Source organism: Buceros rhinoceros, unplaced genomic scaffold (genome assembly GCF_000710305.1).
Source record: "Buceros rhinoceros silvestris isolate BGI_N320 unplaced genomic scaffold, ASM71030v1 scaffold15727, whole genome shotgun sequence".
NCBI lineage: Eukaryota > Metazoa > Chordata > Aves > Bucerotiformes > Bucerotidae > Buceros > Buceros rhinoceros.
In genome coordinates, this window is record NW_010420683.1 from 24,800 (window position 1) to 50,127 (window position 25,328).

Here is a 25,328-nt window from a genome sequence, read left to right on the forward strand (position 1 = left end):
CTTTATTTGGGAGCCCTGACACATTTTACATATGTACATACACTTCATATGGAGAAATTATAGAAAAAATATGATTTGAAAAAGGAGGCAATTAAGGTGAAGGTGTAAACATCACTAGCCATTTATGTTTTGTTTTGGGTTTTTCCTGCTCTTCAACCAATTGTTTACTAACAAAGTAAATATAAACAGAAGCCACCTGGATTTGTTATGCAGTTCAACTGATGTGACTGAAAATGTCCCAGCTCTCAAATCAATATAAATCTTCAAAGGGTTTTGAGTAGTTAAACATCAAGTAATCCATATAGTAAAAGTCATAGCTTCGTTGTCGTTGAGAAGGAGAAAGCTGTGCAAAATACTGCTGTGTAATTTTAGTGGTAGTTCTTTCTTCATTGGAGTGCCTGTCTTTAAACTTGGGGAAAGTTAAATTTTGTGGAGCACCTATTAAGTGCAAGAAGAAATTTGCATCTTCTTCCATACTTTCAAATTTCCCAACAAAGTCGTAGTCTATTAAACATGGGCTGCAAAGCCTATTGACGTGATCCCAGTGGATGTCCATACCCACTGGCCTATGTACGTCCAGGAGATACTGAATGAACTCTTTAAATTTTACTCCAGAGCCTGTCCTTAATGCTTCTTTGGTGGCATTGACACGGTATCTGGAAATGATGGCTTTTCCAAAAACTGGGTGGTAGTAATTGTTTGGGTGTTCAAACTTGTCCCGAAATGCAGATACCAGCTTTTCAAAAGGTTCACGAATAAAAAGCATCTTTGTGTAAGTGTTGAGCCTATGATAAATTCCTTTGTGATCAAACCCATCCAGTCTTTTTAAGTAGTTTCCGTAGTGCACTGTGTTGTGCTGTATATCTTTTGTGGAAGAAGCCAGCCCATTAAGAACCATGAGCACCCGCTTCCAGTTAGAGCAGCCGGCTTTTGGTACTTCACAGTATAAAACTCTATATTTATCTTCTACAAATATTCTAGAAACATGGTAAGGAGTGATTATTCTTCTATTATTACTCTTGTATTTAGAACAAGTTTCCCTCATAATCTGCTTTCTTTCTCTTTGGATCTGATAGAGACTTTTCCACTTGTTGTTGTTTTTATCCTCAGATGTAAGTGTGGGCAGGTTGAGGATGGAGCTGTTCATGGAAATCAGAATTGGGCTCTTTTTAATTATAAATCTCCTCCTCCGTTTATGGAGCCTGATGGAATTAATTTCTTCACCTTTCTGTTGATCTTTCATAGCAAACATTATGCTGCTTTGCCTTCTGTCTGTGCTTTGGAGCTTAGTGGGCAGATTTTCAGAGAGATGTAATGAATTGCTCTGCTTTACAGTTGTTACTCCATCTGCAGTATTTTTTCTTAATCTTCTATCCAGGTTATTGCTGGAAACACAGTCCTGATGGGAAAAATGGATTAAAGATTTTAGTGAATGAGTGTTTGTCACTCTTAACAGCTGGTATAACTTAACGTAGATCTTTCATACACTCTGATTTCAGCAGAACTGTACAACAGAATGCATTGCTGCAAGTACTAGGTACTGTGCTTATGTTGTGTCATGATCTTTTCTCTTGTTGTCTTGTTTTGTGAGTACTTGAAATTCAAAGGCTAAGATGAGCCTGAACTGGTAAATTCCAATTCAGATTTGGATGTAACTTTATTTTAGGTGGTACCCAGACTTTGATAAATACTTTTGGCTTGCATATATTGTCTTTGAAATTTTCCCCAAAGGTATCTGAGTATATTGAGGACTGACTTAGTGATTCCACACTGCCTGTTGTCACACAGATCTGTTGATTCCCTCCCAGCCCCCTTTCAGTATCTTTGCAGAGTGAAGCTTGACATGGAAGGGGGTTTTGTAGTTTGTAAAGTGGAGTGAAGATGGAGAGGGAGCAGGAGTGGGAAGAGGGAAGCAAGAAGGGCTGCAGTGAGAACATGGAGGCTCCACAAAAGTGTGTTTGAGAGCCGCATGAATAGGATCTCCAAGGGGTGTGTGTGGGGTGAGCTTGGGAGCAAAGCAGCTGAGACTTGATGAGAAGCACTAAGGGAGGGGGGGATGGGACTGAGGCTGCGATTAGGCAAGTGCACAGTAAGCAAAGCAGCTCTATGGATAAGAGGTTTCTGGGACCTGCTCCCTTTCATTAGGTGGATCTTACTGGTTAGTATTTCTTTTGGCATATGCTCCGTTACTTCTCAAAGTAGCTGAATTAAATCTCTGTCTACATGTCTGTGACTTTAAGACTAAAATTCGGTAGACAATATTTAACGATGTGTCATCCCAGTTTTGAGAACTCGCCTGGAAGCAGAGTAGCACAAGGACCACTAGGGAGTATTTCAACAGAAGAAGCAGAGGTAGTTGCAGAATGTTTTTTGTTTACCCAAAGTGCTTAATGATTATTTAGGGGTTTTATAAATTGTAATTTTCCAATCTTCAGTCTTTATTTGCTCCCTAATAGTATTTAAAGCTGGTTTAAAAAAATAAGACACATGGACAAATTTTAAGGTGTACAATATGGGGGTTAGTAGGGTTGTGCTCTTTCAAGGTGGTAGATTAAATCTTAATAGTGATTTCACAAGTCTCTCTCTGTTGGGTGAAAAAAGCAATGCTATAAGTAACTTAAACTTGCGTTGTCATGGAGTTTATCCCACCACATCCTTCTTTAAGGGTGAGAGATGAAAAAAAAATCTTGAGAGACTCAGTATTGACTACAAAAAGCATTAATGACAAAAGAAAACAATCAAGTAATTTTATTTTTTAGGTGACTTGCTTTAATTGGTAGGTATGACACAACTCAAGCCGAACAGATCAGTACTAAACAATTTTTAGAGTACTATGCAAATTGTTGCGGAACTTAGACTTCTAAGATGTTCTCCTTGCTGTTCTGATTGTGGAGGTGGTTATGATGTGCAGACTGGAAAACCAACTGATAATTTGTCATACAAGACACTGTTCTGTTGTTGGGAGGGCTTCTTGTACTCTGCTCTTCAGAGGTTGTTTCCGATAGTCAAAGGTGTATTAAAGTTTTTGTCTATGTGAAATACCAGATGTATTTTGAAATACTACCCTTTACAGAGTGGTTGAGCTTCAATCTTTCTTACTCATTATGTGGCTGATATTTCAAGGTTATCAAATCCAGACTTCCTAGACACTCACACCTTTGGTGGTGAACCTACAGTTTTTGGGAAACTCAAATGTCATGATCTAAATGTCTTTGTCAGTGAAAAACTCATTCAGAAGGTCAAGCTGGAGTAGAGATGGAGTGATGTCACATCACTCGCATCACACTGATTTCACTAAGCAGTAGCATTTGGGCAGCAGCTGGCAGCTGCACGGTTGTGCCTTTGCATATTGTGCTCTTGTCCTTTATGAAAGAAATACTGACAGCCCACTGCACCATTCACTGCTGCTGTGAGAGTGCAAACAGCCACTAGATGGAGGAATTTCACCACTGTTTTTCTTTAGCCTAGTTTTAAGTACCTCTCAAAACATTAATTTAATCAGTACAATTTCATACAGAATATTAATGTATGCAAAGTTTACAGTATATTTTAGCAATATCCAGTCTAGGAAAACTCATAAAACTAAAGTTCATAGCTTATCAAATTCATAGTTTAATAGGAAAATTTGCACTTCATGGCAAAGCTTTTGATGCCTCTTTCCTTTTCAGTGTTTAATCTCCAGTCTAGTGGCCCTGTTGGAGTCTCCTCTATCTGTACTCTGCACTTGAAGTATGGGTACAATTTTCCTTATGTACTTCTGAAAACTTACTTTTTTTGGTTGCTGGAATCCCATGTTATATTTTATTCCTAAACAAAGAAAGAAATTGAAGTCATTATTTAGTAAAAATAAAAACAACAGTTTCATTTTTACTGGGCTGATAACAGTGTGTCCTCTCAGTATCTAAAAGGAAAACAGGAACAAGTTCTGTTAATGCAATGATAAATGGGCTAATAATAAACCATTATTAATATATAACGTAGTAACAATACTCTGTGGAAGACCTCTCCATTGGTAGGTGTTGTAACAATTGTGGAATTGAGTGATTGTCTTTACTACCCTTTTACAGATGGGGAAGTGAGATGAAGAAAAGTCAATGCTTAACCTCAGCTAAAAGGCCAGTAGCAGAACGAGAAACAGCTGAAATTCAGGATTGCAGGTTAGAGCTCTAACAAAAGGTTGTTCTTTGTGCACTTGCCTGAAGTCGTGTGGTTCCCCCTCACCCCCCAACTTTGTGTAATATACTTAATCATACTAATAGCTTGCATTGAGTACTAACCTTTTTCTGTAAACCCACAGTGGAGTTATGTGTAAGTGGTGTAATGCTTATTGAGTCTTGGAAAGAGGTAACAATACAGAATTGTGTTTTGCCAAATCTTCTGGCTTCTACAGTGATGTCTAACTGAAAATATAGTAATGAAGTTGTGAAAATCCTAGAAGGCAGCTTTAGCAGATGCATAGGATCACTTTACTGTTGCTAACCTTTGCTCGGTATATGTTAATACAGTAATGTACAGTGGAAAATGCTTGTTAATTATGAAATTAGTTTTGGGCTTTTTAACTTGGAAAACTGCCATAATGACTGATACTATTACTTGAAGACTTCAGTTTGTCTGCATTACAAATCCACAGCCTTTTTGACAAGGACAATTACAGGTAAAGCATTTTATGTGAAAATATCACTGGAATGGCTCAGTCATGGTACTATGACAGCTCTCAAGCGCTGTGCGTGCATAGTTCACACTGTACACTATTGGAGTTAAAAGTAGAAAGTCCAGCTTACATGATCAGTCATGGTTTTGTTTTTTAAAATCAGGTCTACAATTGGGTGTTTATAGTAGAGTGAGTAAAATTGCTGTGGTTATTTTTCATGCCGTTAGAGCTCATCTAGCAGTGCTCATTACTCTTGGCTCATGTTTGAACTTTAATTCCACGGCAGCAATTTGTTAGCCATATGCACAAGTTAAGGCGGATGGGGATATTATGATTCTGTGCCTATTAAAAACAAAGGACATATTTTTACTACATGAGAAATAAGTTCAAGATATCTTGTAGAAGGAGTCTTAAAAGAGTGTTTTCCTAGCTGCTGCTTAGCTGCAAAATAATGTCTGGAGGTATAGTCTAAAAAGAAACAAAGCTAATATATAGCATCCTTGTGTGGGTTCTAGAAGATTAAAACTGATTCTGTGGCACCAGGTTTTAGGAGATGTTATTGAGCCATTGTCCAGTTCTTTATGCGATCAGTTAAAGAACCACTTATTTTACTGTTGTGTGATATGTTACAGAGCAACAATAGTATGGAAACTGCTGTCCAGAAAGAATAGCAACAGCTGTGTCCCAGCGCTGTGAAAGAATTGATACTAGAGCTTGGGTGATCCGTTTAAACCATGAAAATGTTCTTTTTGTCAGCAGGTGTAACCTTTTTTTGCTAACCCTAAAGGGCATAACTTGAAGCCACTTGAGCTAGGCTTGCACTGGCTGTTTGGCCTCTGCTCTAAGGCATCATCGATACAGCTAGTTGGAGTAGTTGCTTAACTTGTGTTTCAGCCTTTCTTGTAACAGAGATTGGAATTAAGTATTCCTCTTAGCATAACAATATTCCGAATGTATATCTCACCTCTTACAGGCAGAAATCATGTGTGTTGGGTACAATGTTGGAAAGTTAGCACAGTTAAATTCAGGTTTTCTGTGGATTTGTCAATTCTGTTCATTTTCTATGGGTATCTTTTGATTTCTTGTGTATATGTAATATAATGCTCTTAGTAATACTCATAATAAAGTTATTACAGACAGTAGTCACCATTCTATTCAGTACCAATTTATTCCTCTCAAGTATTTAATTTTTGGTCTCACTGCAAACTGGATTGAGTAGATTGCTTCTTCCTCTGTCACAGATCTTGGAGATTTACTCTGGCTGTCAATGTGCATAGCTGAGAATTTACATATTTAAATATTTCTCCTACTGTGAACCAGTTACACATATCAGTGTAAGAGGAAAGAATGGCTTTGCAACCCTTCCCAAAAGATAAGATCATATAATGTCTGCAAATCCAGTCCCTTTCTGAAAGCATTTTGATCATTTCATAAATGAAGACATTAAATAGGTGAGAAAAGACGTGGTCACCTGTTGGAAAACTGAGCAAGTATTTTGGACAGAATCAGATGCAAATAATGAGCGGTTAGCTTTTTCTCTCCAGGTTTGTTTGGTTGTCATTTGTCCTGACTTTAAAGGGAGCAGTGACAGCTTGTGGCAAAATCCCATGCTTTGTGTAATTACCTTTTAAAGTTGTTACATATCTGCCATGAATAATACTTTAAAAAACCCCAAAGATTTGCAAAAAGCAGGTATGAGACTTATCTCTTTTGTGGTTAATCATGTTTTGTAGTAGTGTTTCATAAAGGTAACTTATTTGCAAGATTAATACCTTGCACTTGTAGGCTGTGCTTTAAAATTAAAAACAAATGCTGGTAGGAGATGAGTAACTGTTTAAAAGTGATTCGTCATTTACTGGCTTTAAGATGTAATTGGAACAACAATTCATGTTTAATGTAAATGTTTGGTGAAGCACTTGCCAATCTCTTCAATGTTTTCTGAATTTGTGACTTCTGAAGTTGGCTTCTTCTAGCTGTCTTTCTCATGATACAGTCTGTCACTTCAGATTTAAAGCTACATGGGAAAAAAACTCTTAAGTGCAGTGAACTCAGTTATACTGCACAGATCTACTATACTAATCTAAATTTAATTCCGTGTCTTATCTTTACTATCCATGTTAATTACCATTTTGGCAATAACATCTGCAAACTGGTAAGTAACATGGCTAGAAAATATAAGAACCGAGTGCAGTGAACTCAGTTATACTGCACAGATCTACTATACTAATCTAAATTTAATTCCGTGTCTTATCTTTACTATCCATGTTACTTACCAGTTTTCAGATGTTATTGCCAAAATGGTAATTTTATTTTCCATAAATAAACCACTGGTGTCTGCTGCACCCAGGGAAAGTTGGTGATCATTGACTGTTTGCCAGACACAACAATGACCAATGTGTCACTAGTGCTCAAACAGAGAAAATATCTGAGGCAGAACCATTCTATCAATTTTACATTGTTTATGTCAGTTTTCGTGGTGTTCTTTTCTATTCTCTTTGTGCAACCGTGGTTTTCCAGACCTGAGCTTGGCATGTGTTTTATACCTGCTTTTATTGTCTTCCATGAAATAGAAGCCTTGTGCTTCATCCAGTCCTACCATATAGTCAAAGCCATTGTGAGCTTTTTTTTTTTAAATGCTACTAACATCACAAAATGCCCTTCATCTTCCCTGTGTAATATGATATAGCTCTGCCTTCTCTGTGCCAGCTTCAAGACCTAATTTTGATTTGCCTCTGGTGTTTTCTTTCTGTTCTGAAAGTACACTACAGCTAAAATAATTTTTTATAAAAATGATAACTTCAAGTCTGCATCTGTCACTCCATCCCTTAATGGGCTTCTGTGAGCAGTGTATACCTGTTTGCTTCATAATAACTGGTTTGTGAAATATACTCTGGGAAGGCTGTTAATGTCTTTGCATGAACATCTGTGTCAAGTGTCCTGCCAGCCTGTGCTCTGCTCTTAGGACTTCACTAAAAGACAACAACGTGTACTTAGTCGCAGAATGAATAATAGACTATTACTCAGAATTCTGACTAGCATGAAAAATTTTTAGTTTGAAAAGGATTTTCTTCAAAATACTGGTCAGATAAACCTTTCCCAGTTTCTTCATTATTTAAAATTAACTCTTATCATACACAGTATAAAAACTGCCCGTTTCTGATCCTAACTTACTCTAATTGCTCACATATTTGAATTAAATTACTCCTTAATTAAAATTCTCTAATATTGCTACCATTGTAAATTATTTTTTCATTTATATAAAATATTTATGTAGCGTACATATTTGAAGTACTTTTAAAATATGAACCCCTTGTAAGAACACACTCAAATTGAGGCCTAATTAATAGAACAAACTTCATATGTGTGTATCTGTTTTATTTGCATGCTATGCATATATCATTTTTATGTCTAAAATTTATAGTTTATTTGATTAGGGAAAACCTGCTCAAAAATCCCCATCTAAGCTACTTACACAGTATTTAATTTTAATACAGACAAAATTAAGGAGGCAAACTAAAGAAGGCTTAGCAAAGCTGTAGCACATCTCAGATTGTGCATCAAGAAAGAAGCAAACCTGTAGAGTGAATCTATACAATCTAATCTCTTTGAGTCCTCAGTGAAGCTGCAAGTATGCTGTGTCGTTTCCCACAGATGAGTAAGCTTTTACTGTCAGTGCTCTGGTTAAATGATACACTGCCGAGCCCTTGTCAAAGCTAAATGCTTAGTGACAGGACACGCATCATCGTGTTTTATGGGGACTTGTGAAATCAGGTATTTGAGACACAGTGGCTGTTGTCATGTCTGTTTCATGCTATGTGTTGCAATGATAAAGACAATCAAATTTTACTATATTCTCTGTGAATGACAAGAAAAACTCAAGCCTCCTGCAATTTAACTAAAGAATCTGTCTGTCACTCTTGAAAGCAAACACAGTCTCCATAGCACCTTTCACTTTTATGGTACCTTTTTGTATTTGGTGGCAGAACAGTTCTACATGTATGACAAGAATAGTTTTATGTATGAATTGTAATGGATTACTGTGGAGCTCATCTGTAATACAGCTTTTCTGGAAAAAGAATTAGATTTTACTGTAAATATTCTGATGTCACTATATAGTATGTATTGTAGCAGTGGTTTTTTGCTTTACATCACAAAGCTTAGTAAGGTATTTGTTACTATTCCAGCTCTACGTGAGAAGCAGAAGCTAACAGGTGCACTTACCAAACTGATCCAGTTTTTAGGTTGTCACCTCGTGGATTACAAACTCAGTATTGATTGTCTGAAACCTCCATGTTACTGGTCAAGCTTTACTCTGAAAGATTTAAATCCAGACTCATACACTCAGTCTTTAGTACTGTCTCTGTTATAATGCAGGTATCTGACTTTTAATCCTGATGTACAGTTCATGACATTGCAGGTGATCGCTCAAGCAGTGAGATGTAGTTTATCCACTGCAGACTAATGTTTTGAGTACCAAAGTCTGCTGCACATCTCTGGATGTATGAGACTCTCACTTACATGCTCTCCAGGCAGTCGAGGTGTGTATCCTTAACATGTTATGTGTCAATGGGCTGTGGGCTGTAGAAATGATTCCAGCTTGTGTGAAGCTGGTGCAGAAGGATTGGGGACCGAGCTGCTAAGAGAAGGATCCTTCAGTAGGCTTCACTGTAGGGCACATGAGCTGCATGCAATATAATGCTGCAACTTACCGAAGAACCTCACTGTGAGAAGGATGTATTTTTGCCCCCAGTAGGTGGTGTATGTTCCAGGGCAGTACCAATTTTTATAGCCATGATGGCAAACAAGGACTGTTAACTTGGGGGTATCTCTTTTTGCTTCCATTGTGTGACATTAGTATTTCTCCAAATGCAATTTTTGCTCTTTGTTACATATTACAATCTCTGGGTTTAGCCAACATTTACAGCCTTCTTTTTTGCTTTATGTTTGTACTTTTCCTGCTTTTAATATTTATGCTTCTATTCTTTTTAATAATCTCCTTCCCTTCATCTTTCTTACTCTGTTTAAAGAATTCATGGTCTCTGCTCAGACTCTGTGATCCAGCATTTCTGAGGGTAACAAAAGTGAAGCTTGTATTATTTCCAGAAACGAGAATGTCTGCATTTGATTAACTCCATTTAAAATGATCCTTTTCAATTTGAAGCTTACTTGTCTTCTATTGCTTTACCGTTGTCTTTGCCAGCAATGTTGATGCTTCTAAAAAAAAATCTAGCTGGGATATCTCGTAATCTTCAGAGATGTTCACTAACAGCAACGTCTGACAGGATTCCATTTTTAGTCTAATAAAAATATACTGCATTTAAAGTCAGATTTATAGAAAAAATACTTTTGAGTGCACTTAAAACGATGCTTGTTTGCTGTGCACATGTTAAACCTTCTTATTTTCTCATGCCTTCATGGTTCTGATATGCAATATTCGTTTCCCATTTCACTTGGTGGCAAAGAACCTGATGAAGTCCATCTTGCTGATTTGAAGGAGTTGAAAACTTAACAGGCAGGTTTGATGGTTATTTGCACAGAGTGGGATGGAGAAAATATTTCTGTGGCTGTTTCCCAAAGCAGCCCTTTGGAGCTCTAAGTAGTCAAACACGACTCTATAGGGAAAATAGAAGCTCTTTACTCATTTTGGAAAGGCATAAGATGTTTGCCAAGCTACCAAGGGTTAGGGGTTTTTTTAATCTCTTTATGAGCCTTCTTCCATATGTGAGTTCCTTTTATATTTCAGAAATCTCATTCTTCCTGAGTTCTTTAGGTTTTTTTTTCGGTCCCACCATTGCCAAGCATGCAATTTTTATAGTTTAAAGGCATTCTGTTTGAGGAACTTTGAACTCTGACATATGGCTTATTCTTAAGCAGTTGTTGTGGGAAGTAGAATGCTTCCCCAAAATAGACATTCACCCTCATTTCCTCCTCTCCTCTGCTAGTTTTGTATACAAACTGAATTACTTCATATTGATCTTGTGCTTTTCAATCTGAGTCAGCTTCAGAGAGGTAGGCATTGAATCTAAGCAGAATCATTAACTTTGTATTTCTAAACCAGGCAAATCTGCGGTTTCTCCATCCCATAGGCAGTATTCTGCTGTGTTTGTGTCATGGGGTACTTCTGATGGTAGCAGCTTGTGTGCACTTCAGTTGATTAAAACACGATTACTGTGGCTTTTTGTGTGTGAAATGACTTTCCATCTTAATGAAGTAAGGGAGTCTCTGGACAGAAGTACTGTATATGGGGAAAGCAATGCAATTCTGAAGGGCATACCCTGGAAATAATTAAAAGTGTTAGGTTCATCCATCAGGTTGAACAAGAAAAGATTACAAATGGGGGAGCCAAAGTAGAGATAAGTACGCTTGTTAAGTGACCTCTAATATTTGCTGCTTGAGGACTGTCATACTGTCAAAGACCTTGGTATTCCCAGTCTATCTGTGGTACCAGTAGCCAATCCTGTACATCCAAATCGAGCAAAACTGCACAGAATCATCACTCTGAAGCACAGTGCTTGTTAAGTTGTGGCTACTTCTGTATCGTCATAGGTTCCCTCGATTCCCTGTTTGACTTCCTTGTATCCAATACTCTTGACATGGTGTCCCTCTTAGCACTTTACGAGGGCCATCCTTTGTACACAGATTTCTTTGCTTTTTCCAGTAAGGGGTTGTTGGAGTAAAAGATAGCAGCATGGAGCTGGTACCACTATTTTCAAATGTGGGTACCACCTGAGGATAGAGTTTAGGTCTACAGAGTGTTTCTCTGGTGAGATACCCAGGGCTATCCTCCTCCTGTTGTTTCCGCCTCGTAAAGGCTTTGTACCTCTTGGTCAGCTTGCCTCATGCCTGTTTTGCTCCACATATTTCTTCTTTTTCCAAGTGTACAAGAAATACCATCTCCTGAAACTTCTGTTTATTTTTCCATTGTTTTAAACACAACTTCATGTGAGAAATAATTGTTTTGATATGGTTTCCCTTGCAAAATTTTTGACTCATCAAGGTCAAAGCAAGAGAGAAGCAGAAACAAATACCGTTTTAGAGGAATAAATTCTTTTTGAATCAAATCCAAGTTAAGGTGTTTCTGTGACTTGTATGTCTCACTACCTATGTATCTGCAGTGGCTGTTAGCTGAGTATTGTTTGAAACTGGTGTTAGTCTTGTCCCGAAAGTTATTAATTTACATCCAGACTTTGTAATGAGACTTCCTTTCATCTGCCCTCTACTCCATTGTTGAGGTTGTAAGCTGTTTGAAGAGCAGATTCTTGTATTTCTTGGAATTAAAAAACCTCATACTCCTTTAAATTGCAACATGCTGGTAGAAGAGCTATATGAATCCTTGAAGACAGACAGATGTGTAGGGTTTTTTGTAATGTTCTTAATGTTCTAAAATATACTGAATCTATCTCCTTGACCAAATAATCATGTGACTCCCCCTCGATCTATTTCCTTGATAGCTAACAAAGGGAAGGGAAATGCATGGTACCTTTATAGTGCAATCCTAATGAATACAAGAAGCTGTTTGTAAATTTATTATGAGGAAGGTACCACTACTTGTTTACTTTGTCCTCTCTTTGCTATTTAGTTATCCTAATTAGGGTGCCATTTTCTGAACTTAATTTATACTCAATAAGGATTCTATGAAGAAAGGGCAAAAGTCAAGCCTGTACTATTGCATTCCCCATTTCTTCTGTGGACCTGTCCCTGAGAATATCGTTAATTAGCATCATTAGCTTTCAGACACTGCAGCAGTTACTTACAATTTCTACTTAATACCTTTCAGATATTCTTCACTCTCATATTTGATATTTGCATATTGCTTTCATAGCATGACTTTGACAAGGACATTACACTTTATTCTGGTTTATTAAAAAGTAAAAGCTAAGGTTTGAAATACAGCACTGCATTTATATTTAGTAGCCTGTAAGAACTATTTAGGTAACCAGAGGAGTTTCAGTGAATCTCAAGCAAGCACTTTATGTAATTTGCAACTGTAGTGGAGCAGGAGTTTGTTAGCCAGAATAGCTCACCTAGAGCATCAGAAATATTCCAAAAAACTGTAAGTAGGACACTAAAGCTTCAGTGGTCTTTCTATTGGAGAGAAGACAAAGTAATACAGGTAGAATTACGGACTGCTTTCATGTCGCTCTATTAGACAGACACTTCTTTGGGAGAGAAAGCGCAAATGGAAAGAGAAGGCTGCAGGCAAAACTTAAAAGGTAGATCTAGACAGACGTGCTTCTAAGTGATGAAGTACACTGATTTGGTAGATTGACTGTGGATCAAATACTACAGATGTGCATGCAAATGCTGTATGTTATGTTACAATCAGATAGCAGGAACTGTTATGGTTTCCCTTTCTTCTGCTCTCATAGTTAATTACTGACAAGTCTTCCTAGTGTAAGAGATCAATATATAGTAGGTTTTTTTTAATCTTAGCTACAAAACATGGTGCAAAAGGAGTGATAATTGGACAAACTCTGATTCATGACCTGTGAGAAACTAGCAGGAGGTGTCAGTTCTGGGAAAGCTGGGTGTGAGGGGCCGAGCTTTTTGCTAGGCCTTTTATTGCTGATTAATGAGCAACTGAAGGACAGTGGTGATTTTCTGTTAGTCATTTCTCACCCTCCCTAATCTTTTTGGAAGACTTCCTGTTTCTTGGTAAGGAGCTCACTTGCACTCCTCCATCCAGATTTCAGTGAGTGTTTGGTAGAACAATTTGCTTGCATAAGAATAGTGACTTTGATTTTCATATCAGTAAGAATGAGGGGAGAAATGATTCTGCTCAGAAACTGGGTGCTTCAGTATCCTTGTGACATTGTATGGTACCTGGGGTTTGTCCTAAGCTGAAAACTCAGGTAGGAAGAGTCAAGGTGTCCTGAGTTTTAGTGAGCTTGACATTTTTTAAGGGTACAGGCCATTAAGGTGTTCTTCAACTTTTTGAACTCACAGCTGCTTTTGTGTAAAGCTAGAAAAAGACAGATAGAAAAATATAATGGTGGCCATTATTTAATTTATGTTTAAGTTTTCTGGAGAACTGTCCTACTCCTTGACTAATTACAGATGCCAGCAAGGAAGATAAATGATAGAGTAATCAGTGATAGTTGAGGAAAAAAACATGAAGTGTCAGGAAAAGGGTGTGTGTGTATATATCCTGCAATGAGTTGAGAATAGTTACAGATCTCCCCTTCTGAGGACGGCGGGGGAGGGGGGTTTAAAATGAGAGAAGTTCTTCCATTCCAGTGAATGGGGTGAAGAAGCTCCATAAGGTGAAGTAATACTTCCTGCTGCCTGAGAAATCTCTGACTCATTAACCCTAGGCAATAGAAGAAGAAATTCATAGTAAGTTGAGAAAAGAGTACTAAAGAGGGAGAGAGACTGGAAAGTGTTGGGCTTCTCCTGGGAAGGTTTGAAATGAACAGAGAAACACACCAAGGATGGAAACGGGAAGAACTCCACACAAACACACTTGCATATCAGATAGGGATTGGTGGTTCTCAGTAGGTCTAAACTATTTTGTACTAGACTATACTAAGATGGACATATATTGCTGAGGGTACTTGATGCTTCCCATGATGTGTCTTGCAAGTTCAGCTACTTATAGAACATATGTTTTGAGCTTAATGAAGCATTGTATCATGTGGGCATAAGAATTCATCAGGAGTGGGGTTTGGAGGACATTTGCTCTGTTAACCACTGCTCACAACTCTTAGGAACTGGGTACTTCAGGGTCTGATCCACTTTCAGCTTAGTAATTAGCCTGGGTGCCTCTCTCCCTGTGTGCTTCCCAGCACAACTCTACATCTCCATTCTGGCCTTATTTTTCTACCCACAGCTGAGTGCAAACAATTTGGATGGGATACACAGGGAGCTGCTGCTAGAGTGAATGGCTTTCCTCTATCCACATTACTAGGCACTGCCTCTTCCTGGTCACTGTATCTTCTTTCCTCTCCCCTGCACAGCTTAGAAACATGGGAGCTGACAGAGAAATAAAAGAGAAGTGGCAGCATTGGTGTGGCAGTACACCTGTGATATGTAGGTGAGAGAGAAAAATAGCCTTCTGGGGGGACTGGTAATTGTTCTCTTCATTTCCATGCTTGGATGAGCCACACTGGTCTTCTGAAGGGGTCACACCTGCTATGGCAGGAAGAAGAGACAGGTACTCACCATGTGGTAACTCCTCCCTGTCTTCTACAGGTGCCACCTCTTCCTGTGCAGCCCACTGCCTGGGCTGCAGGAACCAGCAGGAAGGGCTGCAGTATACTTTCTTCTCTGGGCACTCTGAACTGTCAGCAGTACCTGAAGTGAGACCCTCTCTGCTACTGCCATTCTATGGCCATATCCACGTTTTTCATTCACACCTAATAGCACTTACTAATTTTTCTAGTATACCAGTGTAGAATGGCGCATCAGCCCAAGAAGGGGCCGTATGAACTGAGAGACTTAATTGTTTGCATTTACCTTGACAACCGAAATTTGGGGCACAGTTGCTATGACAATTGAATCATCTGATTTGTAAGTCAGTGTGTACAAACAGTGAGTAGCCAATTGGTTGCTGAATGTGGTTAGCTGGGAATGTAACTTTTAGCTGATGAGAGTACATGAATGTCTGATTTCACTGGAGGCTTTTCTATGATGATCGTTATTAAGAGCATTTCAATATATGTGTTTCACTCAGTACATTGCATACTGAATTAATTCTCTCCATTTTGCATAGGCTAAAGGATTTCTGAGGTAATCTGCCACTCTAATTCAGTCTTCTGATAGAATTGTCTTACAGATGTAATTACTTCCTGACAACGAAGCATACCACGGACTGGGTGTGTGACTTACACAGTGTAACTTGGTATTCTAACTTTTTTTATGCCTCTGCTCTGCTGCTGATTAAACTCCAGAAACTGCAGCAGAAATCCATACTTAGGCCTTATCTGACTACTTGTTTCATCTGAAATGCAACTCTTTCACTTAAGATGTGAACTTTTTACTGAGCTACTTAATATCTTACTGAGTTTTTGTTGAGAATGTGTACAGGTTGCACTTGTATGTGTAAACTCTAGATAAGACCTATTTTTGAATCTTAAACTGGTAGAATTACGTATACTACTAAGTATCAATCTTTTGTGTTTATCTCAATTGTTCATTAATAACTATTTTACTTTTGACAAGTCTGCATGTCAGTCTATTTCCACTTTTGATATATTAAACACATTCAGAGTTGTGGCTTACAGTAAAAAAGTTCATCAGAAAAACCTTGTGTATCTGATTTGGTGGTCTTCTCATGGTCTTATAGTTGATCTATTGGGAGGTAAAAATTTATATTTCTATTCCAGTGTCTGAGTTTCCTACAGCTTTATAACTCATTGTTCAGAAATGGAATATTTAAAACCTCTGAACTCCACTGTCTGAAGATTTGCTACCCTGGGAATCAGAATTGGAAGCGTGGGTTTTAAAAAAAATCTTTGGTTTGGTATTACAACAGCTCCTGTTTAAGCAGTAGTTATTTATGACTGCATAGCACTGTCTTTTCAACTATGGCAAATGTGGCATTTACTTCAGTGGGTACAGGATTGGTTCCTCGGTGAGCAAGTAGTAATGCATATTGATTTTTGCAAGTAATGGTAAACTGCTCTTCTAATCTTTTTATTCATGCTGGGACTTCCCACTGCACTTTCCCCAAAAAGCGTTGGGAAGTTAGTGCTGCTTCACTGGAACCATGTACTTTGGAAAAGAAGCCCCCAACTACAGTGGGCTTGCAAAAAGTAGGTTAAAGTTTACTAAAGCAAAAATATTGGATAAAATTGTCAGTTACTTTTTTTGGTTTCTGCAAGAACTTCAATGTAGGAAAATATGTGTTAAGTAAATACATGTTAAAGTATTCAGAATCAAGTTTTGGTCACGCTTTTTAGTTTCTCTGTCTCTGCCTCAAATTAATTGTCAAGAAGATGTATGGAAATGAACATTACTGTTTCACAACCCTTTCCCCTCGCATAAAAAGGGACAGGATTTTAAAAACTATCGTAATGCTCTGTAGGAAAAGCTTTAATTATCCAAAACCCGAAGATGCCAAAAACTCTAAAGGACTGAGTTAGAAATAAATTTTTTTTTTTGCATCATCATCACTTAGAATTAATTTAAATGGCTATCTGTGCTTCCTGATGCAAATCTAGCTTTGCTTTTTTTACCCCTTTTAGATTTTCTTTTTCATCTTAAAGCATCTGAGGCCTTCTGGCAGGAATTGTTTTTATGCTTTTCATCCAATCTCAGATTCTGTTTTCACAGATGCTCTAGATATTCTGTGGTAGAGCTGAAATAAACTGGAACTTGCAAAAGCACACCACATGCCGTTTCAGATAGCTCTTCTATACCTTCTATACAGGATACAAAGCTTCCATTTATTCTGAGAAAATGCATAGTAGCATGGCCTTGAATCCCTTCCCATAGCTGCTGGTGTATTTGGTTTGCACGAAAGTGAAATTCTTCAGACTGTATTCCTCAGAGAATCGCTTGTGCCAGTTACACAGAGGAACTTGAGAAACCTGCATTTTCACTTGTATGCTTTGTAAGTGGTGCGGGGCTGGTGAAGAGCGTATCTTACATTAATAAAATCAAGTCATTAAAATTATAGGAAGCTGGATCTAAGTTTACTACCTCTAAAACACGAATGCGTAAGTAATCTTGCTTGTAAACAAATGAGACTCCAGTCTACCAGTTCACATAATTTTCCGTTTTTCCCTCATTAGTGAAGGTGGTAATTGCTTCTTCCAGCACTTGCTGTCAACAGCTTAGCAATGTGAGTGATTTCCTTGGTGACTGTCAGACCCTTCAGACAAGACTTTCTGAGTACATTCATAATAACCTAGGTAACATAAAGCCTATGTCATGTAAAGCTTAGCATGCTTCACTTAGTCCGTAGGCTTGGGTTCATCGCTAAATCTAAGTCTCAGTTTCCACAGCCATAAAATAGGAAGGATGTGCCTTTCTCAGAGGAGTGCAGTGCCCGTTAACTGACTGACCTAGAACATAAGTGGTTGGTGCTGTGCAGACACTGTAATGGTGGCCTTCTAATTTGAGAATTGTATTGCTGATCACAAGTAGTGCTTCTGAACAAAAAGTAACTCATTATTTTCTTCTAACTTCTGCCCAGGTTTTCCTGTTGTATTTTGCACTATCTTCTTTACCTTAATTTCCTCCAAGTGCTGCCTGTTTCCACATGGTAGTGTTGAGGAACATACTCACTGGCACGAGCATTTTTCCAGTGCTCTTACTGTGCATGTGCCTTTGGGATAAGTTTTCAAATATCATTATCCAGTCATTTGGCCTCATGTCCTGTCTCATGTAAAGTGTCACAGTGGACTAACTGATGTAGAGAATAGAAAAATATTCCTTGAAAAAGTTAGATTTGTCTATATATTAATTACTTCTGTGACTTTTTTAGTGTGGGAGCTTGTAAACTTCATTTGGTTCTATAGAGTGTTTCAAACTAATTTGGATGTGGATAGGATATGTGGTTGTTAAATGAAAAGGTTTTAATGTGTATGTGTGGGGTTTTTTTTTTTTTTTTCAAATACTACTTTCTGGTCTTGTTCTGAAAATCTGCATAACCAACACTATTTAAAATAAACCTGTTCCCGTAATTTTTAGTGATGATTTCACTTTTTAGGAGAATAATTCAAAGAAATTCTTCCGTGTTATGTTAAGGCTACAGAGATCTAAAACTAACTGTAGTATCTTTGCTTAAACCATATTCCTCTGAGTCCTCTGAAAGGAATTAGTCTGTTTTATTGTCGTGCACCAATTTTTCCCCATAGAACCGTGCCACCTCCTTCTTCTCAGGGTTCTTTTTCTTCTCTTTTGACACCCTAAAGGCATCACAATAACCAAAATGAATATACGTAAACATCTTGAGAGAAGATATGCCTGTTAGGATTTGTAATGTTCTGAATGTTTTTCTGCCTTCCCTTATCTGCATGTGGCTTTGTTTAAGACATAAACTTGAAAATAATTAGAAATCCAGGCAGGAATTTCTCTTGCCTTAAAACTACCCAGAAACTGAGTAACCCTGATTCGCTTGTTACTGATTTTGAGAATTACTGAATACTAAAGTAATACAGAAGTGAAGTACAAGTGAAGAATCTGATTTGTTTCAACTAGATTTAGTTATTTATAGTTGTATTTAATGTTTCCTTTTATGTGAATAGATGTCCAATTATTAATAACATCAAAAATGCTGCTGCTAGTTCAAAATCATTGAATAAAAATGCCCTTCTATGCATCATCTTTATTGAAATTGAGAGGTAGTAGTGAGCACATTGTATGCTATATTTTTGTAACAACGCTGCTGATTTCATTCCAGGTAAAGACTATATTAAATTAAATAAAAATCTGTGTAATGTATTAGGTTCTTAGTGCTGTAACTTACTAACTCTTGTTAAACAGAATTTAATAAGAGCAGAAAATACTTTAGTTGATTTTCATTGTCCAAAATCGGAGAAAGAAGACAAAGCTCACCATGAAAATCTGAATGGTTTTCTTCTTTCTTTTGATAGCTGAAGCTGCTATTTTTAATATACATGAAGGTCTTTGTTTTTGTAATTTCATATTAAAAAGTACTCTTCTAGAACTGTATGCAATTCATAACTGTTATGTGGTGAAATCTAAACCCCTGTCTGTTTTATGTGGCTCAGTTCCTGTAATGTAAGCTTGTACAGTAGTACCACCATCTCTCATCGGATTAAGGTGAACCTGCATAACAGCATGGGCATGAAGAGGTCAGGCTTGTAATACTTCTGCTCATGGTCCATTATTTTTTCATTGATTTTTACGAGCCTATAACTCTCTTAAAAAGCATGTCATTAGATAGATATTGAAAGGAAAATGCTGATGATGGCTCTACAAAACTAATAAAGCTCTCTTTATTAGCTTTTATAATAGTCTTTATTGCTCATAGGGTCTTAGACTTGGCAGGTAGTGAACCACATTTCGATGCTTAAAACTTGTTCCTCACAGGCATCTCCAGAAGCCTTTGCCCCTGTACATAGAGTGTTCCACCCTTTATGAACATATTTCTAAGATTTTTTCCTGGTAAAGTCAAAATAAAGGAGGTTAAATATATGTATCTGCTCTTAGGTCTTGCTAGCTGGTGGCTAGTCAATGGTGGCTCCTGTGAAAGGAGCAAGTTTCATTCTTTCTGTAGTATTACAATAGCTAAGACAGGAAACATCAATTTTCATTAAGCAGTTTGCTGTAGATCTCAGTTTAGTATCCATTACTGATGTTCTAGATTAAATCCTTAACTTTTTTGTAAACCTGTATTACTGATGAATCTTGGCAGTAACGTTATGCCACTGAGATCGCTTACGATTAGCTTATTGTATTCTTGCAATAATTTGTCTGATAGCATAGCCAGTACGATTGAAAGTGATGCATGCCTTCTTACAGCAACCAGAAGTCCAGAAATCTGCTCCTTTTAGAAGTTTTTAGATCTCCATGGCAAAAAATTTAGCTATCCTCCTATTGGAGGGAGAGATCTAGTGTCATACAACAAGTGAGAGTTAATATATGTGACATAAGTAGCTGATTTTTGTTGGGCTGGAATGAGCTTGAACTCTGCAGCTTGAGTCTGCCCCACCTCTACCACCACCTGATGGGAAGGCTGGCAGACAGGTGCAGTAGCAACTGAAGTTTATGAATAGTGTTATTCCAGATGTCAGTGTGCAAAGATAGATATCATCAAACAATAGTCCTGTCTTTCCAAGGACAAAATAAAAAACGTACTGCTTTTTCCAGTAAGATCCAGGTGAAAACCAGATTTTGACTCAAGGTTAGAATATAACTTTTAGTCAAATGAAGACACCAGATGAATTTAGGAAGCTTTCATCTTGGGAATGTTTAGTGTCTCTTATAATGGTATTTCCTGGAATATAATTTTTGACTCTCAGAAGTATCAATGAATAATATGTTAAACCCATCCCTCAAACCACACAGTTCTTTGCCCCCCAATCTACTAATGCAATATGAGGTGTTTTAATTTTTTGTGTATGTGCTGTCTGGAAGAAAACAGCACAGACAATTTAAAAAAAACCCTTTAACTCAAAGTTAATGGAACATGTCAGCTCCTGTGTAATAATTTTGTAGTTAATATTATTATTAGACTGTCATGAAACAGCATATAACTGTTAAAATAAAAATGAAAAATCTAGAATTAATATCTATCTGATAGGAAAATTTCTGTTTGGGATAATGGGAGATGCATTTTAAAACATGAGTTTTGTATGGAAAACTTTGTGACTAATCTGTTGTACTGCGAATCTGTGCTGATAAGATCTGGCCAGGGCAAGCTGCACCCAGCTGTTGGGTTGAGCACTTGTTTGCTTCGCAGTGTAAATCAGGTAGAGCTTAGCTATTCCATGAAACTGCCCTGTGTTAGACTACAGGGAGTCCCAGCGGTAACGCTTTTGCTGACCCGTAGTAGACCAGCACAGTGACCTTTTTGGTAACTGTATAGCCCCAGGAAGTTTTGCAATGAATGGGAAAGTCTTTCAAGAGAGACTGTGGTATCACAGAACAGGGCAAAGAGGCTCTGTCTTCTTGAAGAGATACGTGCCTACAGCTCCAGGCACGTTTGAAAGAGCTGAGTACATTCAGTACCTTTGGAAGACCTGACTCTGACCCAAAATTGTCATGATACTACCAGCTAGATCTTGTTTCTGGTTTTTGGTTAGTGGGAACAATCTTTTTTTAACAGGGTCTCAAGGGTGCCACAAAATTTTATTAATATTAAGCATAGAGCTTGGAAATTTTCCACTACAACATGGGATGTAACAGTGTGGTTAATGCTTTAATAATAGGGATTTTATTTGTCTCACAGATTAATTAATTCTGTCCTGTCTCTTTGAACAACTGCAATGATTTTTGTTAATATATTTAGATTGGATGCTAAAGTGAAAGCCTAAACATGCTGTCATCTTCAGATACACTCAGGCAATTAGACTGTAGCTTGTGTTACTGTTTTATAATTCAAGACTAGTGAAGTCATAAATTAAGCTCATTAAATTTTCAATCGCATTAATAGGAAAATTCAAGTTATTAAATTCTTTGTTAAGCCTAATAACAAAACATTGGAAGTGCATCTTTATTGTTACTCTTTGTTGCCCAGATAGTCTTCTCTACCCTTAATATAGGAAAAATAAAGTAATAGAACCATAACATTGTAAGGATACATTAACATTGATCCTCCTCGTCATGTTTTAAAGAATTTTTTTAACAAATTCTCATGACTGACAACCAGCCACATAAACAGCTGCAGGCATCTCAGCAGCAAGGTGCCAGCATCTTTGTGCTCTGTGCTTGGCACTGCTTTGTTTATAGCAGCATATCAAATAAAGACTGATAACACTGTTTTTATTTGGCAATGCATGACACAATTCAGTGCTGTAGGTTGAGCTATTTAAAAAAGGAAGCTTTTAAAATATCTGTTTTCTCTGCAATTGAAAATGCTAAGTGTGTGTATTTAATACTGAACAGTGGCATATTTGCATGTTCTGAGCCAAGTCTGTCCTGTTATTTGAAAATTAATGTAGTTACACCTAGTTAGGCTGCAGCTGGTTTGTTTTATTCACTGTGTGTTAGTATGCTTATGTTGTAACAGTAGAAGTACTACATCTCGATAGGTGTTGTTGGTGTTTAATTTATTCAGTGGTTATCTCAGTTATTGCCAAATTGTAGTGAGACAGACAAAAAAGATCACAAGGGGGCATGAAATGCTTTGCACGTAGTACTAACTCACTCTAGATAAATATACACAGAAAAATATTTATCTAGACCATTTGAAGACTTCATTGTAAATGAGAGGTTTTTCTGTGGCCTGCTACCATTCAAAATAAAATTTTAGTGAGAAAAGGCTATCTTCTGTGTCTAGTTGTACCTCTACCAAAACCATGTCTGTTATCTGTTTGCTCAATTTGGACACAAATGTTTTTCAAAAAATTAGTTGTGCAGTTCTCAGACATCTGTTTCTGAACTATGTTCCCCCAGGTGCACACATCCAGCCAACTGTCAGTGAATCCAGTAGACTCCTATGGACTTCAAGGTCTGGAATCAGGGACCCATTCAGTTTTCTCAGGTGCAACTTGTACCAGGTCATTTAGTAAACGATCTTTTGCCTCACAGAGGTGTTTGATACTTGCAATATTAGCTCTTTCTGTTTTCCTTGTGAGAGACTTTTAGATATCTAACTGCGAGGTCAATTACATTTCTCTCTTTCCTTCTGTGAAACGGAGTACTTTTTTTTGTGGGCTGGGAGGGGAGGAAATTGGTATCAGACCTCAGTGCAGTCTGTCTTGGTCTGGGGAACATGGAAGTAGTGCTGCAAATGAAGAGTGTCTGTAGGGTTTTTATCGTTTACACTTCTGATGCTGCTGCTGCTCTTGTAACGTCATTGTAAAAGACTGCATGCCAAGCAGTGCTTCCCAGGGGCACGTGTGTGTGGCGTTAATAACGGTGTAGGGCCAGGTCATAATCTGATGTGTTCATGAATAGGGGAACACAAAATATTGCAGGTTGCTGAGAAGGGCGGTGCTTCTTTTTATGCTTCTGTAAGGTAATTTTCTTCAGTCTTGTATACTGCTGTCACTATGGGTAATGGAGTTGCTGGGGAAACAGGATCTAGAGGCCCTCTCAAAACACGTAGCAAAGTAAAAATAGATTTTTTTATGTGGTTACTTGCAGTCTCTAATTTATTTAGCTAAAGTTATGGTACTTTTGAGCCTGGTTGTTTTTTTTTGATTGTCAATTTGAGATATGGCATTTCTATGTATTTTTTTGATTGCTTAAGATTGTCAATTTGAGATATGGCATTTCTATGTATCTTTTCTCTTTTTTTTTTCTTCCCTTTAGATACTGACTCTAGCAGACTTGAGTTGGTGCTGGTAGACTATAGTCATATGCTGCCTCTAGTCAGGGCTCATGGAAAACCAAAAATACTGGCTGTAGGGAATGTTCCCTGTCTTCATATCTTTCAAATAGTTTATACAAACTTCACACAACAAAACCCCCCAAAAATGTACATGGTGATGTGCTACCTGGTGGAGTGCCCAGTTTTCTTTTCTCCGTGTTCCTGTCCTCTCACAAAACTAGGTCCATCTCTTTGACCCTGTGGCATTCCTTAGTCTCCCTATTCTTGCTGTTTACTTTTAACCTCACCTCTGCAGAACTCAGCTGGAAGGTTGCCAGTAACTCTTTCTCTTGTTGACAAATGTTAATTAGTAAATGCGTTGGTTTTGGCTGGGATAGTGTTAACTTTCTTCAGAGAAGCTGTTGTGGAGCTATGTTTTGGATTTGTGCTGAAAACACTGTTGGTAATTCAGGGATGTTTTTGTTGTTGCTGAGCAGTGCTTGCACAGAGTCAAGGTCTTTTATGCTATTCACCCCTCTGCACCAGCGAGTAGGCTGGGAGTGCACAAGAAGCTAGGAGAGGACACAGCTGGGACAACTGACCCAAGGCATGTTCCAGACCGTATGGCATCAAGCTCAGCATGTAAAGCTGGGAGAGGAAGGGGTTGGAACATTGAGTTCCATCTTCCAAAGTAACGGTGACACATGATGGAGCTCTGCTTGCCTGGAGATACCTGCTGGCCCAGGGGAGGTGGTGAATGAATTCCTTGTTTTGCTTTGCTTGCAAAAGTGTGGCTTTTGCTTTACCTATTAAACTGTCTTGATCTCACCCCACAAGTTTTCTTACTTTTACCATTCAGATGCTTTCCTGCTGGCATGGAATGAGTGGTGGCTGTACGGGGTTTAGTTGCCAGCTGGAGTTAAACCATTACAGTAAACTTTCATCTTTCCTTGAGAAAGAGGGGATACACCTCTCCCCCCCTACCCCCCAAATACACACAGACCCAACCCAGTGACTGAGGTGAAGACACTCTCTACGCCATTGAGACTGTACATGGATTCTGTGTTTAACTGAATGTAATCTCACCTGCTTTAGGATTTTTTGTAATATTTGCAGTATCAAACAATTCTTAGATCATCATGAGCCGTATAATGAGGTTTTTGCTGGCCTAAAGTTTTCAGAGTGATGCGAAAGTACTTTTCAAATGTGCTTTTACTGGACTTTAGGGTATTTCTTTCCAGAGCTAAAGATTGTCCCACTCTCAAGATAGAGAAGCATGTCCAAATACTTAGTTGCTCCAATCACAATAATTAAGATATTCACAGTAAGGAAATACCAGTCAATGAAACTTCAGTATGTTATTCCCCTCTTTTTGAAATGTGGATGTTTACAAGCAAGTTTCTACGTAAGGACATATTTTGTTGCATAGACAGTAATGAAAGGACTCACTTTTTGTTTTGAACCAGTATGGCTCAGTCTTTAGCCAGTTGGTAGCTACAATCCTGTTTGCGGTTCCAGGCTTGCAAGTGTTAACATTAGTTATATTCAGAGGTGCATAATGAAGAGGTGAGACACAATGAAGACTTATGGCTCATGCTCACAGGAATAGGATTTCATATAAAAATGCAGATTCCATCTGGAAATGTGGTCTGTGGTGAAGATGAGCTTAAGCTTGTTCTCCCTAATCAGCATTGTTTATGTTTAGCCTCTATCTGGGGATAAACTATAGCAATTGCTCTGTCACCGGATGACCCATCCCTCTGCAGAGAAGGGGGATTGAGAAAAGGAGAA

General features: G+C 38.0%; 1 protein-coding gene across 1 annotated transcript in view; it reads right to left on the reverse strand.

Moving 5' to 3' along the window:
• Positions 1 to 250: 250 nt before the first annotated feature.
• The window catches only part of CHST8 (carbohydrate (N-acetylgalactosamine 4-0) sulfotransferase 8), a 128,433-nt gene continuing 103,355 nt past the window's right edge, over positions 251 to 25,328 (reverse strand). The window contains exons 2-3 of the mRNA XM_010139397.1: positions 3,770 to 3,807; positions 251 to 1,399 (exon numbers count right to left, since the gene is read on the reverse strand). Coding sequence (XP_010137699.1) covers positions 251 to 1,399; positions 3,770 to 3,807 — 1,187 coding nt within the window. The remainder of the gene's footprint in view (positions 1,400 to 3,769; positions 3,808 to 25,328) is intronic.